The sequence below is a fragment of the Rana temporaria genome, chromosome 5, assembly GCF_905171775.1.
Source record: "Rana temporaria chromosome 5, aRanTem1.1, whole genome shotgun sequence".
Classification (NCBI taxonomy): Eukaryota; Metazoa; Chordata; class Amphibia; order Anura; family Ranidae; genus Rana; species Rana temporaria.
Genome location: NC_053493.1, coordinates 297005854 through 297023308, shown reverse-complemented (window position 1 = coordinate 297023308; position 17455 = coordinate 297005854). Strand labels below are relative to the sequence as shown.

The window sequence follows — 17455 nt, the reverse complement described above, 5'->3', positions numbered from 1 at the left end:
GAAGACCATACCCGGAAGTGGCGGAGAAGATATATCTCTAAAACGGTAAGTACTGCTTAGATTTTTAAAAAAACATCCGATTCCCCTTCACAAAACGAGCCTCAATCTAATGTTGAAAATTGTTTTTCGGGTGAACTCCCGCTTTAAAGAAACTTGCTTGCATACAGTTCCTGACCAATTATAGGCGTTACCAATCCAGACAGGCCAATTTCTGGGCATCTACAGTGGATATAAAAAGTCTACACGCCCCTGTTGAAATGTCAGGTTTCTGTGACGTAAAAAAATGAGACAAAGATAAATCATTTCAGAACTTTTTCCACCTTTAATGTGATCTATAAACTGTACAAACTGAAATCTTTTAGCTGGAGGGCTGTAAAAATAAATAAATAAATATATGGTTGCATAAGTGTGCACACCCTTAAAACTAATACTTTGTTGAAGCACCTTTTGATTTTATTACAACACTCAGTCTTTTTGGGTACGAGTCTATCAGCATGGCGCATCTTGACTTGGCAATATTTGCCCACTCTTCTTTGCAAAAACACTCCAAATCTGTCAGAGTGCGAGGGCATCTCCTGTGCACAGCCCTCTTCAGATAACCTCACAGATTTTCAAATCGGATTTAGGTCTGGGCTGGGCCATTCCAAAACGTTAATCTTCTTCTGTGAAGCCATTCCTTTGTTGATTTGGATGTATGCTTTCTTTATCATGCTGAAAGATGAAGTTGCTCTTTATGTTCAGTTTTCTAGCAGAAGCCTGAAGGTTTTGTGCCAATATTAACTGGTATTTGGAACTGTTCATAATTCCCTCCACCTTGACTAAGGCCCCTGTTCCAGCTGAAGAAAAACAGCCCAAAGTATGATGCTGCCACCACCGTGCTTCACAGTGGGTAGGGTGTTCTTTTGGTGATGTGCAGTGTTTTTTGCGCCAAACATATCTTTTGGAGATACAGATAAAACGTTCAACCTTGGTTTCATCAGACCATAACACATTTTCCCACATGCTTTTGGGAGACTTCATATGCGTCTTTGGGCTTGGATGTTTTTCTTTGTAAGGAAAGGCTTCCGTCTTGCCACTCTACCCCATAGCCCAGACATATGAAGAATACGGGAGATTGTTGTCATATGTACCACACAGCAGTACTTGCCAGATATTCCTGCAGCTCCTTTAATGTTGCTGTAGGCCTCTTGGCAACCTCCCTGACCAGTTTTCTTCTCGTCTTTTCATCAATTTTGGAGGGACGTCCAGTTTTTGGTAATGTCACTGTTGTGCCATATTTTCTCCACTTGATGATGATTGTCTTCACTGTGTTCCAAAGTATATCTAATGCCTTGGAAATTATTTTCTACCCTTCTCCTGACTAAACACCTTTTAACAATGGGATACCCCTGATGCTTTGGAAGCTCTGTGCAGACCATGGCTTTTGCTGTAGGATGCGACTAAGAAAATGTCAGGAAAGACCTACTAGAACAGCTGAACTTTATTTGGAATAAATCAGAGGCACTTTAAATGACAGGTGTGTAATGACGCCCATTTAACTTGAGTTTGAATGTGATTGCTTAATTCCCAACACCGCTACATGCTCAGTTATAAGAGGGTATTGCACACTTATGCAACCCCCCCTAAAAGATTTCAGGTTGTACAGTTTATGGTCACATTAAATGTAGAAAATGTTCTGAAATTATTTATCAGTGTCATTTTAACAGGAGTGTGTAGACTTTTTATATCCACTGTAGATTACACAGTCATAACCAAAAATAAGGTAAACTAATGACATTCAGGTCAATGTGTTCAAAAGACGACAGATGAACTTGTGAATACTTTAAACACAATCCATTACAAGAGTACAGAGCTGGCTGCCCATTATACAAAGCAGTTGTAGGTTGTGGCGCTCTATACCTGTCTTGTGGAGACCAGTCTCCGTCCGACAAGGCGTAGTGATCAGATGAATGGCAGATAAACTGTTCTCTATATTCCTCCTCCTTAGGGGCAGAGCCTGAAGATGATCTGTTGGAAGACATTTAGTATACAAAAATGTGTTAGTGTTACAAATAAATGACCCACACATTGAAAAAAAAAAAAAAAATACACACATTCAGGGACTATTGATGGATAAGTTCAGGCGGACTTACATTTCATCACCAAAAGTGAACACAGCATTTATATTTAGATTCTATAATCAAATATGTAGAACGTTCTTACTGGGCTGAAACCCTTTTCTCATAGTGTGGATGATAATTTATTAAAAAAAAATAGTAAAAGTAAATCAGACGTCTAGGTTTCAACTGACCAGTATTGACAAGAATCAACATTTCTGACACTGTATAAAATATTTACCGCTTTCTACTACAAGAACGCATGTTCAAATATTACAATAAAATACGATTTTCTTTTTAATAGCAGCATACAGAATTCACTCAGCATCACCTTGTGGTTGTTAAATTGTACTGCATAGTGTTGCATTCTTATATGTCATTTTGTAAAAAAAAGAAATATACACTTTTACATTATTATCATCATCATCATCATCATCATCATCATCATCATTATTATTATACAGGATTTGTACAACGCCAACAGTTTACGCAGCGCTTTAAAACTTAGGGTAGACAGTACAAATACAATATACTTTATTAGAGTAGGAATCAAAGGCTGCTCGTTAGAGCTTACATTGCATCTTTCATCAGAAAGCAGTACTGTGCCTAATGGATTATTTAGGGGACTCTGTGGGAAAGATGCAGCACAAGAACGTACAGTGAATCTGGAAAGTATTCACAGCGCTTCACTTTTTCCACAGTTTGCAGGCTCCAGAAGGCGGGAATTACAAATGCGGCCGCCGTGCCACATCCTCGCTCGGCCGGCTCTCCTCTGGCTCCTCGGCTCTCCTACCCTCCAGGCTCCTCGGCTCTCCTACCCTCCAGGCTCCTCGGCTCTCCTACCCTCCAGGCTCCTCGGCTCTCCTACCCTCCAGGCTCCTCTGACAGAATGATTGACTGCCTGCTGTGACACCGCTGAGCTGAGGTAGGTCAGTGTAACGTGTATGTAAATGCCAGTGTATGTAGGTCAGTATAGGTAGGTCAGTGTATATAGGTCACTACCGTCAGTGAAGGTAGGTCAGTGCAGGCAGGTCACTACCGTCACTGTATGTAGGTCACTACCGTCAGTGAATGTAAATCAGTGTAGGCAGGTCACTACTGCCACTGTATGTAGAAATGTGTATGTAGGTCAGTGTAGGCAGGTCACTACCGTCACTGTATGTAGGTCAGTATATGTAGGTCAGTGTATGTAGGTCACTACCGTCGGTGAATGTAGGTCAGTGCAGGTAAATCAGTGTATGTAGGTCACTACCGTCAATGTATGTAGGTCAGGTAGAGGTCAGTGTAGGCAGGTCACTACCATCACTGTATGTAGGTCAGTGTATGTAGGTCACTACCATCAGTGTATGTAGGTCAGGTAGGTCACGAGCCAGCCAAAACAAAAGGCCTGCGTCACATACACCACCCCCTGGTTTCCGTCGTTCGGGCTGAAGCCCCTGGTCTTATTGCCACCTAACAACACCCCTGCACACACCTGTTTATATAAGGTCCCAAAGTTAACAATGCATGTCAGAGCATAAAACAAAGCCATGAAGTCCATGGAATTGTCTGTGGACTTCCGAGACAGGATTGCAGCGAGGCACAGATCTGGGGAAGGGTACAGAAACATTTCTGCAGCATTGAAGGTTCCAATGAGCACAGTGGCCTCCATCACCCGTAAAAGTAAGAAGTTTGGAACCACCAGGACTCTTCCTAGAGTGGGCTGCCCAGCCAAACTGAGCAATCAGGAGAGAAGGGCCTTAGTGAGGTGACCAAGAACCTAAAGTCCCGCTGACAGAGCTCCAGCATTTTTCTGTGGAGAGAGGAGATCCTTCCAGAAGAACAACTATCTCTGCAGCTCTCCACCAATCAGGCCTGTATGGTAGAGTGGCCAGGCACATGACAGCCCATCTGGAGCTTGCCAAGAGGCACCTGAAGGACTCAGACCATGAGAAACAAAATTCTCTGGTCTGATGAAACAAAGATTGAACTATTTGGCCTGAATGGCAAGGGTAATGTCTGGAAGAAACCAGGCACCGCTCATCATCACCTGGCCAATACAGTGAAGCATGGTGGTGGCAGCATCATGCTGTGGGGATGTTTTTCAGCAGCAGGAACTGGGAGACTAGTCAGGATTGAGGGAAAGATGAATGTGGCAATGTAGAGACACATCCTTGATAAAAACCTGCTCCCCAGCGCTCTGGACCTCAGACTGGAGTGACCCAGAGGCGATTAAGTTCGCATGTGTTGCGCTATATAAGTTTTCATTCATTCATTCATTCATTCATTCAAGGTTCATTTTCCAACAGGACAACTCTAAGCACTCTCAAAAGATGACAAAGGAAAGGCTACAAGACAACTCTGAATGTCGTGTACCGACGCTCCCCATCCCTCGCCCCCCCCCCCAAAAAAGACACAAGTCCAACCTGTGTGTGCTTATATGTTAGTAGTACAGTGTACACCCCTGTATAGTATAGCTTTGAACTGCAGCTCCCCATTTGTTAAGGTGGCAGGTGCAATTCTGGACTCGCATCCATTCACTATTCAAATCTTGCCACCATCAACTTCATAACTTTTTTTTATAAACCACCACTTCTTAACAACACCACAAAACTCCTAAATCACTCCTGGTTATCTCTGGCCTTGACTATTGCAACTCCCTCCCATAGAATACATTAAGATAAAAAAAAACTTCTGCCTTTAGAACCACTAAGCACTTCCTGAAACCAGGACCAGATTTACTAATGCGTAAAGTGAATCTGACTTTTCTTAGCAGCGTTCTCAAAAGGTAGAATAGATTCATAATGATAATATAACATACATAACAGCAGAGACAATTCCTGTCTGCTGGGGGCTCAAGTGCAGCCTTTGGTGAATTAAAGTGAATCCTTCTAGTGAGTTTGTAAAAAAACGTTTGTGAAAAACTCATTAACTGGTTGCTGACCAGCTGCCGCAGTTCTACGGCGGCAGGTCGGCTCCCCTGCGCGAGAGCCCGTAGCTATACGTCTGCTCTCGACGCGGCCACTAGGGGTGCGCCCGCCCCCCGCTCGCCCCCGACTCCCGTTCGCCTGCCCGGCGGGCGCGATCTCCGCTGGGCACACGCAATCGCTCGTTACAGAGCGGGGACCGGGAGTTGTCAGGGAGAGAAATGCTGATCTTCTGTTCATACAATGTATGAACAGAAGATCAGTCATTTCCCCTAGTGAGTCCACTCCCCCTACAGTTAGAACACACCCAGGGAACATACTTAACCCCTTCCCCGCCCCCTAGTGTTAACCCCTTCACTGCCAGTGGCATTTTTATAGTAATCCAATGCATTTTTATAGCACTGATCGCTATATAAATGCCAATGGTCCCAAAAATGTGTCAAAAGTGTCCGCCATAATGTCGCAGTACCGAAAAAAAAAAAAAAAAAAAAATCACTGATCGCCGCCATTACTAGTAAAAACAAAAATATTAATAATGCCATAAAACTACCCCCCATTTTGTAAACGCTATAACTTTTGCGCAAACCAATCAAACGCTTATTGCGGTTTTTTTTAACGAAAAATATGTACAAGAATACGTATCGGCGTAAACTGAGGAACAAAAAATGTTTTTTTTAAATATTTTTGGGGGATATTTATTATAGCAAAAAAGTAAAAAAAATATAAATTTTTTCAAAATTGTCGCTCTATTTTTGTTTACAGCGCAAAAACTAAAAACCGCAGAGGTTATCAAATACCACCAAAAGAAAGCTCTATTTGTGGGGAAAAAGGGACACCAATTTTGTTTGGGAGCCTGGTCGCACGACTGCGCAATTGTCAGTTAAAGCGACGCAGTGCCGAATCGCAAAAAGTGCTCTTGTCTTTGGGCAGCAATATGGTCCGGGGGTTAATATGTCCAATTGGACAAGATACGTTTTCTAGAGGTGGAGTTTCTTTGATGTTTGCATACAGTTTATTATAGAAGATTATTTTTTGGGAAATTAGGAGTAACTTGATATACAACATTCTGCGTGGCTGGTAACCGATAGAAAAATCGGTGTCTTTGCATCCCCTTGAATTCACATTCCTTCCCCTTTCCCTGAATTCCCATGCTAACTGGTCAAAGTCCCACGATTGTATAATGTATAACAGATCAGCTGAAATATTTCACATTCATCATGGGATTTGTATATGAAAAAAACAGGAACTGTTGCAACGTATTATTTTGCAATATCTAGTCTGTCTATATCACTTTATTACTAAACAATTTATTGTGAAAGAAGCTGCAAATAAAAGACTGGAACATGCCCAGGGCAATAGATACTGCTTCTTGTTTTCAGAAATGGTATTTAACCTGAAGACAGATGCACTAAATCAGGGGTTGACAAATTTGCTTGGAATCTAGGAGCCAGGTAAAAAAGTTAGGAGCCAGAAAACGCGCCCCGTCCCGACGAGCTTGCGCGCAGAAGCGAACACATACGTGAGCAGCGCCTGCATATGTAAACGGTGTTCAAACCACACATGTGAGGTATCGCCGCGATTGGTAGAGTGAGAGCAATAATTCTAGCCCTAGACCTCCTCTGTAACTCAAAACATGCAACCTGTAGATTTTTTTTAAACGTCGCCTATGAAGATTTTAAAGGGTAAAAGTTTGTCGGCATTCCACGAGCGGACGCAATTTTGAAGCGTGACATGTTGGGTATGAATTTACTTGGCGGAACATTATCTTTCATAATATAAAAAAAAAAAATGGGGATAACTTTACTGTTGTTATATTTTTTAATTAAAAGTGTAATTTTTTCACAAAAAAAGTGCGCTTGTAAGACCGCTGCGCAAATACGGCGTGACAGAAAGTATTGCAACAATCGCCATTTTATTCTCTAGGGTGTTAGGATAAAAAAAATATATATATATATATATATATATATATATATATATATATATATATATATATATATATATATATATATATATATATATATATATATATATATATATATATATATATATATATATATATATATATATAATGTTTGGGGGTTCTAATTAGAGGGAAGAAGATGGCAGTGAAAAATAACATTAGAATTGCTGTTTAACTTGTAATGCTTAACTTGTAATACCAACGGCCACCACCAGATGGCGCCAGCTCACATCTGGTGGTAATAACTTGTAATACCAACGGCTCACCACCAGATGGCGCCAGCTCACAAAAACCCAAGTCGCCAGGACCCTATTGCTAGTCGCCATGGCGACCTGGCGCCTGGGATTTGTCGAGCCCTGCACTAAATTTACAACTCATTCAGTATAAAATATTTTAATTTGGAGGAAAGGTTCATAGAGCCTGACCATTATCTATAATCTCAAACTTCTATGGCACAAGGGCACTTTAAACCAAGTTACAGGTGCCCATGATCAGCTATGTTCACTTGCCCTGCTTTCTACCAAGGGGCATTCACTTGCTGACATGCCAGCTTATTACTGTGCCCAGCCACTTTACGTCTGGAGTAAGCAGGTGGAACTATTGTGACACTGTCTTCACCCACCTGCTAACCATTGATATCAACACTTGACTTATTCTAGCAGATGGCTAAAGATCACCACTTAATCAGTCACAGTCAGCAAGCAGTGTGAAGTGTTCCAAATACACCAAGGGAGATTTATCAAGAATATGCATGGAGCACAGGCAGAAAAGACACCATATCTAAACTTGTCCAAACTGCACAAAGACAAAAAAATCTTCAACAGATTCTTCCAGAACTTATCCAAGACAGTGTAGATGTTCCCTAAAAAGCCCATTACTAAGCATTTCCCTGCATGGAGAAGAGATGAAAAAACCTGCATACATATCTACAAGCAACCGGTACTGGGATCACAGTAAGAGTACAGAATATATGGCACATTAAAGGGGTTGTAAGGGTTCGTTTTTTATTTTCTAAATAGGTTCCTTTAACCACTTAAGACCTGGACCAATATGCAGGTAAAGGTCCAGGCCGCTTTTTGCGATTTGGCACTGCGTAGCTTTAACTGACAATTGCGCGGTCGTGCGAGGTGGCTCCCAAACAAAATTGGCGTCCTTTTTTTCCCACAAATAGAGCTTTCTTTTGGTGGTATTTGATCACCTCTGCGGTTTTTATTTTTGGCGCTATAAACAAAAATAGAGTGACAATTTTGAAAACAAATCAATATTTTTTACTTTTTGCTATAATAAATACCCCCCAAAAATATACAAAAAAAAAACTTTTTTTCCCCCTCGGTTTAGGCCGATACGTATTCTTCTACATATTTTGGTAAAGCGTTTATCGATTGGTTTGCGCAAAATGTATAGCGTTTCCAAAATAGGGGATAGTTTTATTGCATTTTTATTAATATATATATATTTTTTACTACTAATGGCGGCGATCAGCGATTTTTTTCATGACTGCGACATTATGGCGGACACATCGGACAATTTTGACACATTTTTGGGACCATTGTCATTTTCACAGCAAAAAATGCAATAAAAATACATTGCTTATTGTGAAAATGACAATTGCAGTTTGGGAGTTAACCACTAGGGGGCGCTGAAGGGGTTAAGTGTGACCTCATATGTGTTTCTAACTGTAGGGGGGCGGGGCTGGACGTGTGACGTCATTGATCGCCTTTTCCTATATCAGGGAACGGGCAAGGTGTTTTTACACACACCTCTCTCCGGTCTTCAGCTCCAGGGAACGATCGCGGGACTCCGGCGGCGATCGGGTCCGCGGAGCTTCAGACGGGGTCGCGGGCGGGCATTAAACAATCACGTACAGGTACGTGATTGTGCCCAGCCGTGCCATTCTAGTGCATTGTTGGTTCACTTACCTTTTCCTTCAATTTCCCTTCTAAATGTTTTTTTTCTTTGTTTTCTGTGTCTGAATTTCTCACTTCCTGTTCCTCCTCAGTAAGCTGTTCTGCTCGGATGATGGGGGGCAAGCTTACCGAGGAGAAACAGGAAGTAAGAAATTCAGACAGAGAAAAAAACATTTAAGAAGGGAAATTGAAGGAAAAGATAAGTGAACCAACAATTCACTAGCTTAAAAGGAACACTAAAGGCAGAATTCTGTTATACTTACCTCCGCTGTGCAGTTCGTTCTGTACAGAGTGTCCCCGAATCCTGTCTTCTGGGGTCCCTCGGCGGCTGTCCCGGCTCCTCCTCGCAAAAGCTTTCCACGTTCATGCGAGCTCCCTCGCATGGTGGAAAGCTTTTGCGAGCACGCTCCCGTGATACAGCGGCGGCCATAGCCGCCGACTGTATCACTCGCCCCCCCCCAGCGCGCCGCGTCATTCGCTGTGATTGACAGCAGCGCCAGCCAATGGCTGCGCTGCTATCAATCCGCCCAGCCTAGCCAATCAACGGCCAGGCTGGGAACCGAACAAGATGACAAGCACGCGCCCGGGACTTTCGAACGGTGAGGTAAGTAAAACGGGGGTTCGGGGGGGAGGGGGCGGTGCTGTCAGATGTTTTTTTACCTTAATGCATAGGATGCATTAAGGTAAAAAAACTTTTACCCTTACAACCCCTTTATAGGAACCTATTCAGAAAATAAAAAAACGAACCTTTACAACCCCTTTAAGCTGAGGATCCTCAGATCTGGCGTTATCCGTAGGTGTGTAAAATGCACAGCATCTACAGGACAATAAGCTGGGTACTGGTCAAACCTTTCACCAACGAATAACCCTTTATACTTTTTGCAACAACAAAACAGATGTTCTTGCATAGGCCACAGCATAAGCAGTCCAATAATTACGGTACTGATGGAGAACTTCAAAATCGCACACAACGGCTGAAATTGAAATGTGTAGACAGTGGTCTTAATAGGTACATTAATTTTACGTGCCAATTTAATGACTTCATTCAATTTCTAATATCTGCCAATAAAACCCGTTTCTTCAAAAGCCTTTGACCAGGGATATATGGAGATTTCAAAAGAACTGCCATTCTCACTGATGTGGCAAGTGTGCCTAGAATTCATAGCTCCTAGCCAATTAACCCATTAAGCTCTGATTACTCACAATAACCATTACTATACAAGGGTGGCAAGAATAATAGCTGTATAACAATAACAGTTGTAATTCATTGCTTCCTTGGTATATTAACATTTCAGGTGAGGATTGTGCCTGGAGTTCTGGTCTCGGAGTCAATTACCCCAAAAACCCCTTCCAGAGGCTTCTAGGGGTTCCTTGAGCGATGAGCAATTTCTGCCTCTCAGATAAGTTCCCACCGACACCAATGATCTTTTTAGCCATTTCCAGCGAACACAAGTGTAAGAGGCGTTCTTCCCATTGACGATGACACCAATGCAGCGTTTCTCAACCTTTGTACCTTGGACGAACCCTTGGCAAAATTAGAAATCTCTGGGAACCCCTGAAATAATTTTCACAGGTCACAGATCATCAGTGTGATCCGCGAGCTGTAGATATAATAATAAAAATAAAAAAAAAAGCATTAAATTATAGAATAAAAAATAAAATGTACCCATCTATTAATAAACTTGTACTTGTTTTTTTTGCACATTATGGGCCAGATTCTCAAAAGAGTTACGCCGGTGTATCTACTGATACACCGGCGTAATTCGAAATTCCCGCCGGCGTATCATTGTTTTGTATTCGCAAAACAAGATACGCGGGAATTAGGCTAGGATCCGACTGGTGTAAGTCACTTACACCGTCGGATCCTAAATGCAATACAACGCTGACCGCTAGGTGGCGTTTACGTTCAGGTCTCATTTGACTATGCAAATGAGCCTGATACGCCGATTCCCGAACGAATTTGCGTTGCATACTCGTCGTTTGCGTAAGGTTACCCCTGCTATATGAGGGGTAACCTTACGCCAGTCCGCCGTATGCCATGTTAAGTATGGCGTCGGGTCCGCGTCGTCTTTTTCCGTCGTTTTCCTAAGTCGTTCTTGAATACGACTTTACGTCAATGACGCTCACGTCGGCGTCATTGACGTTTTCCGTCGTGAGCTGGAGCATGCGCACTGGGCTATTTTTCAGCCTGGCGCATGCGCAATTCAATCGGCGCGGGGACGCGCTTAATTTGAATACAAGCCGCCCCCTTTGAATTACGCGGCCATACGCCGGGCCATTTACACTACGCCGCCGCAAAATTACGGAGCAAGTGCTTGGAGAATACGGCACTTGCTCCAGTAAGTTGCGGTGGCGTAGTGTAAATGGCTTACACTACGCCAATTCTACGAGAATCTGGCCCATTCTCAATTATGGGTCCAACTTAATAGCAGTGTACAGGGTGGCAGCAGCAGGGCAAGGGGCCAGAAGGGTAGAGTAGAGGGGTAAGCATGGCACATGATTGATTACATGGCAGCAGGGCACATTCTTACATTGGAGCAGGGCAGTAGCAGTTTCCTTTTCTGTGTAGAGGTACATAGGGGGATCGGCTGTGGTAGTCGTGGCTCTGGCATGCTGTTCCTGGCCAGCCCCTCCTCTCTTGTCCATCCTATCACATACAAGCACCTGGGATGCACAGGAGGGGAGGGGCCAGCAGGGAAGAGCAGAGACACTCTCTTTACCTGCACTGCTCTACATGCAGAAGTGATGGGGAGTGTGAGAAGTGAGGAAGCGATCTGTCAGCAGCTTGCGATTGACAGGTATATTGCCGGGGGAACCCTGCACTAATGTATCATGAGCGTTTGTTTTAGCAGAAAGTTATTTCAAGGGTTCCTCTGTGTTGAAAAGGCTGTTATAGATTGAAGATGGTCATACACATAGTGAATTTTGAGACATGGGTGACCCCGATGGCATCCTTCTGCAGGACATCCTTCAAAATGAAAATGAAAGTAGCAGGGCAGAAAATTGTTAGATGTGCATCGGCTGCATCCAAATAGAGATACATTAACTTGCAGGAAAGTTTGGTTTCTATGTATGGCAGTTCAATCCTTTACAATTGCCAATGCTACTTAACAGTAAATTGTACATTTATAAATATTGTATTGTGTATACAAGATGTGGGTTTCAGAGCTATTTTTGAATAGCAGAAGCTTGCAATTTTAAAGTGATTGTTAAAAAACAAAAAAAAACCTTTACAAACGTGTTATACTTACCTGCTCTGTGCAAGCGGCCCAGATCCTCCTTTTCTGGGGGTGCCCTGGCGGCGCTCCTGACACCTCCTCTTCATCGGGTGCCCCCATGGAGAACCACTTTCCATGGGGGCGCGTTACAGAGTCCTGCTGCTGAGTCCATTGACACATACAGCAGGACTCGACTCCTGTTTCACTAGATTTGATTGACAGCAGCGGGAGCCAGACAGAGGCTGGAGATGCTGTGCACATCGCTGGAACAATCAAGTCCAGGTAAGGAAAAGGGGGGCTCTGCAGCACAGAAAGTTTTTTACCTTAATGCATTAAGGTGAAAAAACTTTGAGACTTTACAATGCCTTTAATAAGTTAGCCAACAACTGCCAAACTGATCTGTTGAAGTCCATTTACAACAAAGCTTTCTTTTTGCAATTGTCTCCATCTACTGGTTATAAACAGCACTGCACCCATCTAAAACAAACCTATCACTAGGTGTGACTGTTTGGAGAGAAAAATTATGCGGAAACAGAAGGGAGTTCCTCTCAAAAACACCACATCACATGACAGCACAAGTGTTTACAAACTACAGAAAAAAAAAAAGTCAGCCTGATCAAGTCTAACGACTCTTTGTTTTGAACATAAGCGTGACTGATCACCCGTTCACACCCGTACGACTTGTCACGGAATTTGACAGTTCCAAATCGCATGACAAGTCGCACCCCATTGCCAGCAAGGGAACTGTTCATATCTTCGCGACTTATGTTTCAGCAATTAAGAAAACTTTTCCTGCGCTGCTTTTTACAGATTTCATTGCAACTTGCATAGACTATTGTTAAATGAAGTCGCAAGCCTCAATGAAATTGGCAGTGCAAAGCGCACTGATGTGTGGCTTTGAAATTGCGCAATTTCAAAGCCGCACTGGTGTGAACGGGGGACTTATTCTTTGTCTGGTTTCAAGGAAACCTGCGTTGATAGAAATATGTAGGCTGCCATTTTATCATATTTATTTTTAATTACAAGGAATGTAAACATCCCTTGTAATAGGAAAAAGGAGGGCAAATCCTCTTTATAGAGAGATCTGGGGCCAAAAAGGACCTTTAAAACCCCGAGAATTTTTGTGACTTTATTAACCATTTAATTTCTACTTGCGACTAAAACTGCGAAAAAAAGTCATACGATGTGTCGTACGATATTCGGATGGTGTGTACGGGGCATAAGTGTGGTATTTGCATTTGGAATCTATTGCTGTGAACCTACATCATGCATTTAAAAAGGAGCTGTCCATGCAAGTGTAACAAGCCATTGTAAGGCTTTAAAAACAAATCCATCAGAGAGCTAGCAGCAACATTAGGAGTGGCCAAATCAATAGTTTTGTACATTCTGAGGAAAGAAGAATGCACCGGTGAGCTCAGAAACATAAAAAGGCCTGGAGGTCCATGTAAAACGACAGTGGTGGATAAATCACAAGATCCTCCCTATGGTAAAGAAAGACACTCTCCAGGAGATGGGTTTATCATTGTAAAACTCTACAAACAAGAGAAGACTTCACAAGAGCAAATACAGAGAGTTCACCACAAGGTGCAAACCATTCATGAGGCTGAAGAATAGAAAAGCCAGATTAGACTTTGCCAAACATCTAAAAAAAGCCAGACCAGTTCTGGAAAAGCATTCTTTGGACGGATGAAACCAAGATTAATCTGTACCAGAATGACACACGTGCCTGTGTCCGAATATGGACCTAACTGTATATGTATTGCAGTCGGCAAATGGTTAAGCCTGGTACACACTACGTTTTTTTTTCATTCAACCCCAAACAAATAAAATCCGACAGCTTGCTGTACGAACACAGGCAGTGTTAGTACAGCGATCTCCCCTGCTGCGCAACTGTGTTCTGACAGCTGGTTTCTACTGTTCAGAAATGTTCCTATTGCCATTTCATGTGAATGTGCCCCACGTATTTATTGCTGTATACTCCTTTATTTCTTGACACATTTACATGCACTTGGTCTCTTTCTCTGTCTTATTTGATCTCTTATTCTCAGTTTCAAAAAGTTGTCTCCAAATAGTGTGGGCGTTCAGTTCATTATTTCAGCAAAGGATTATAACGGAGCTCTTTATCCATACTCTTGAAAAAGGAAACATGCCAAATTTATCACACGTTTAATTATTTCTGAAAAATGGGCCATTCTGAAACATTTTATATTTTTTTAAATTAAAAAAAATATATATATATTTTCCTGCCAAGCAAAAATCAGAGGGAGGGAAAAACTCTTGTATGATAAAAGATATGTCAAAGTCTTGATGAATATTCTGATAACTTTCTTAGACAAACTAAGATAAATATCAAAGTATAACTCAGCCAAGCAGTATTCCTATGAACGGCAGCATAAATCGTTATGGCAATTTTAGAAGAAAAGGACCGTAGAATACATTTTGAGTCTTCCCCTCAGTCCTTTGCTGCTCTTTGTGTTTCATACTTGGGCTTCCTTTAAATGTACTATAAGGCCGCGTACACACGGTCGGTCAAAACCGATGAAAACGGACTGAAGGACCGTTTCATCGGTCCAAACCGATGGTGTGTGGGCCCCAACGGTCATTTACCCTTCGGTCAAAAAAAAGAGAACTTGCTTTTAAAATTGAACCGATGGGCGCCTAACTGATAGGTCAAAACCAACATTTAGTATGCAAAAGCATCGGTTAAAAACCTGCGCATGCTCAGAATTAAGTCGACGCATGCTTGGAAGCATTGAACTTCGTTTTTTTCAGCTGGATGCATTGCTTGAAAGCAGAAAGTAAGGGTCCGGAGGACGACCAGAGGAGGGCTGGAGCTCTCCTTCAGCTGCTGGAGAGGTACTAGGGCCACATAAAATGGCCTAGAGGGCCAGATTCGGCCCTCGGGCCTTGTGTTTGACACCTGTGCTCTACTGTCTGTTTTATGGTTTACTGTTATTTGATATACACTGGCTCTACTGCTGTTATGCTAAAGTTTGTGTTACAGTGCCAACTTCTTGTCCATTTATCCGCTGTTGTGATTAATAAAAATTGTTATTTGAAAAAAAAAAAAAAAGAAAGCTCCATGGGGGCTGCTGTTGCTGACCTCCTTGTAAAAATGTTAATTACCTGCCTCTTACACGAACCCGCTGGCTTCTGTACTTTCTGATTCACTGATTTGGAAAAAGTATGCAGATCAGGAATGTCAGACACAAGGCAGAAGTCTTTATTTGCAGACTTGTATTTTAGTAACTAAAAGTACTAAAGAAAAAAAAAATGTCAGATGACAGCAAGGCAATAAGTATTTTCAGGAGATGTCAGCAATGGCACATTCCATACTCATCTCATGACAGGTTTCCTTTCATTCAGAAACACTGTGGGGTTGATTTACTAAAACTGGAAAATCTGGTGCATCCAGGTTCTATTGGTCAAAGCTTAACAAGTCAAGTTAGAAGCTGATTGGCTACCATGCACAGCTGCACCAGATTTTGCACTCTCCAGTTTTAGTAATTCAACCCCTGCAGGAGGCATGTCTATTGTCAAATCCTTTCACAGTCATGGAGGACAGTTTCTAATGTAGACTACCGTCAATAAGGAATCATTTCAATTAGCTCATCTAAACAAGTGTGCTGAGGGCGCTCTCCTGTGGATAAACTATTTATTGCAAACAACTCAAATAGACCAACCCAAAGCATCAATTCATTTTATGCCAGAACTTCCATGTCAGACAGTCTCTGGACCAGAAGAAAATAGGAAGCCCTAACAATACAGAGAGAGGGCGCAGGCATCTCATCACTCAAGGAGGAAACTTGGCAAGGTAAGCATGCTGTCATGTGCAAATATGCTGACAATACATGCATATTATGGCAAGAGCTCCTAGGGGCCTCAAAATAATATATACTACTGTGCAAAAGTTTTAGGCAGGTGTGAAAAAATACTGTAAATTAAGAATGCCTTCAGAAATGGAGGTGTTAATAGTTTATTTTTATCAATTAACAAAATGAAAACGTACTGTATTTATTGGTGTATACCGCGCACTTTTTTCCCCTTAAAATAAGGGGGAAATCGTGGGTGCGCGATATACGCCGATCCCTGCGCTGTGTTTGAACGCCGCCACCGTCATATACCAAGCGCAGTACACTCGGCCAGGCTCGGCTCTCCTCGCGGTCACGCTCCTAGCCTTTATGCGAAAGGAGCCGAGCGTGGCCGAGTGTACTGCGCTCGGTATATGTCGGCGGTGGCGTTCAAACACAGCGCGGGAAGCGGGGATCGACTCAGAAACAGCGCGGGAGAAGCGGGGAGGACACCACCAGGGCCGCAGATGGACGCCGGGCAAGACACCAACGAGGGGCATTCAAATTAAGTATTTTCTTTTTTTCAGGAAATTTCCCTTCCAGGTTGGGGGTGCGCGCTATAGACCGGGGCGCGCTATATGAAGATAAATACGGTATATGAACCAAAGAGAAGTCCAAATCAAACCAATATTTGCTGGGACCACCCTTTGCCTTCAAAACGGCATCAATTCTTCTAGATACGCTTGCACACAGTTTTTGAATTACCTCGGCAGGTAGGTTATTCCAAACATCTTGGAGAACTAACCACAAATCTTCTGTGGATATAGGCTGCCTCATATCCTTGTCTGTCTGTCCATCCATGTATTCCCAGACATGCTGAGATCAAGGTTCTGTGGGAGCCAAACTCCTTGTTCTTCTTTACACTGAAGTCAGTTCTTAGTTACATTGGCTGTATGTTTGGGGTCATTGTCTTGCTGCAGATTAAAATTTGGGGTCAATCACACACCTTCCTGATGGTTTGGCATGATGGATAAGCAACTGTCTGTATGTCTCAGTATTGAGCACACCATTTCTGACCAAATCTTGAACTCCATTCGCAGAAATTCATCCCCAAACGTTCAAGTAACCTCCACCATGCCTCATTATTGTACCCCTCGCCAGTCCTTCACGAACAATCTCCCTTTTGCTACATCCTAATACTTAAAATTTTGACTCATCAGTTCAGAGCACCTGCTGTCATTTTTTCTGCACCCCAGTTCTTATGTTTTTGAGTATTGTTAAGTCGCTTAGCCTTGTTTCCACTTTGGAGGTATGGCCATTTGGCCACTTCTGGCCAGATCTCTCTGTACTAAAAAGGGACACAGGGTCAGAAAGATGTCTGAGACAAACGGCGTGGGACCCAACGCCATCTCAGGGTTGTATTAAAGAAAGTTTGTGTCACTTCTAGTGCCCCACTTGATGGCTTATTTCAATAGTCTTAGAAATGGTGGTAGGTCCTCTTCAAATTCCTTGAAAGCCCACATTTCCATAAACCTCAAGACCAGTGAGGAAGCAGCCGAGCCCCAGGCCCTTTGGCA

At 42.6% G+C, this 17455-nt stretch overlaps 1 protein-coding gene across 3 annotated transcripts in view; it reads right to left on the bottom strand.

Annotated features, from left to right (window-relative positions):
* Window positions 1-17455, bottom strand: part of LPIN2 (lipin 2) — a 160967-nt gene that overhangs the window by 63448 nt on the left and 80064 nt on the right. For all 3 annotated transcript variants that reach the window (XM_040354028.1, XM_040354027.1, XM_040354029.1), the window contains exon 5: window positions 1900-2007. In XM_040354028.1, the coding sequence (XP_040209962.1) occupies window positions 1900-2007 (108 nt within the window). The remainder of the gene's footprint in view (window positions 1-1899; window positions 2008-17455) is intronic.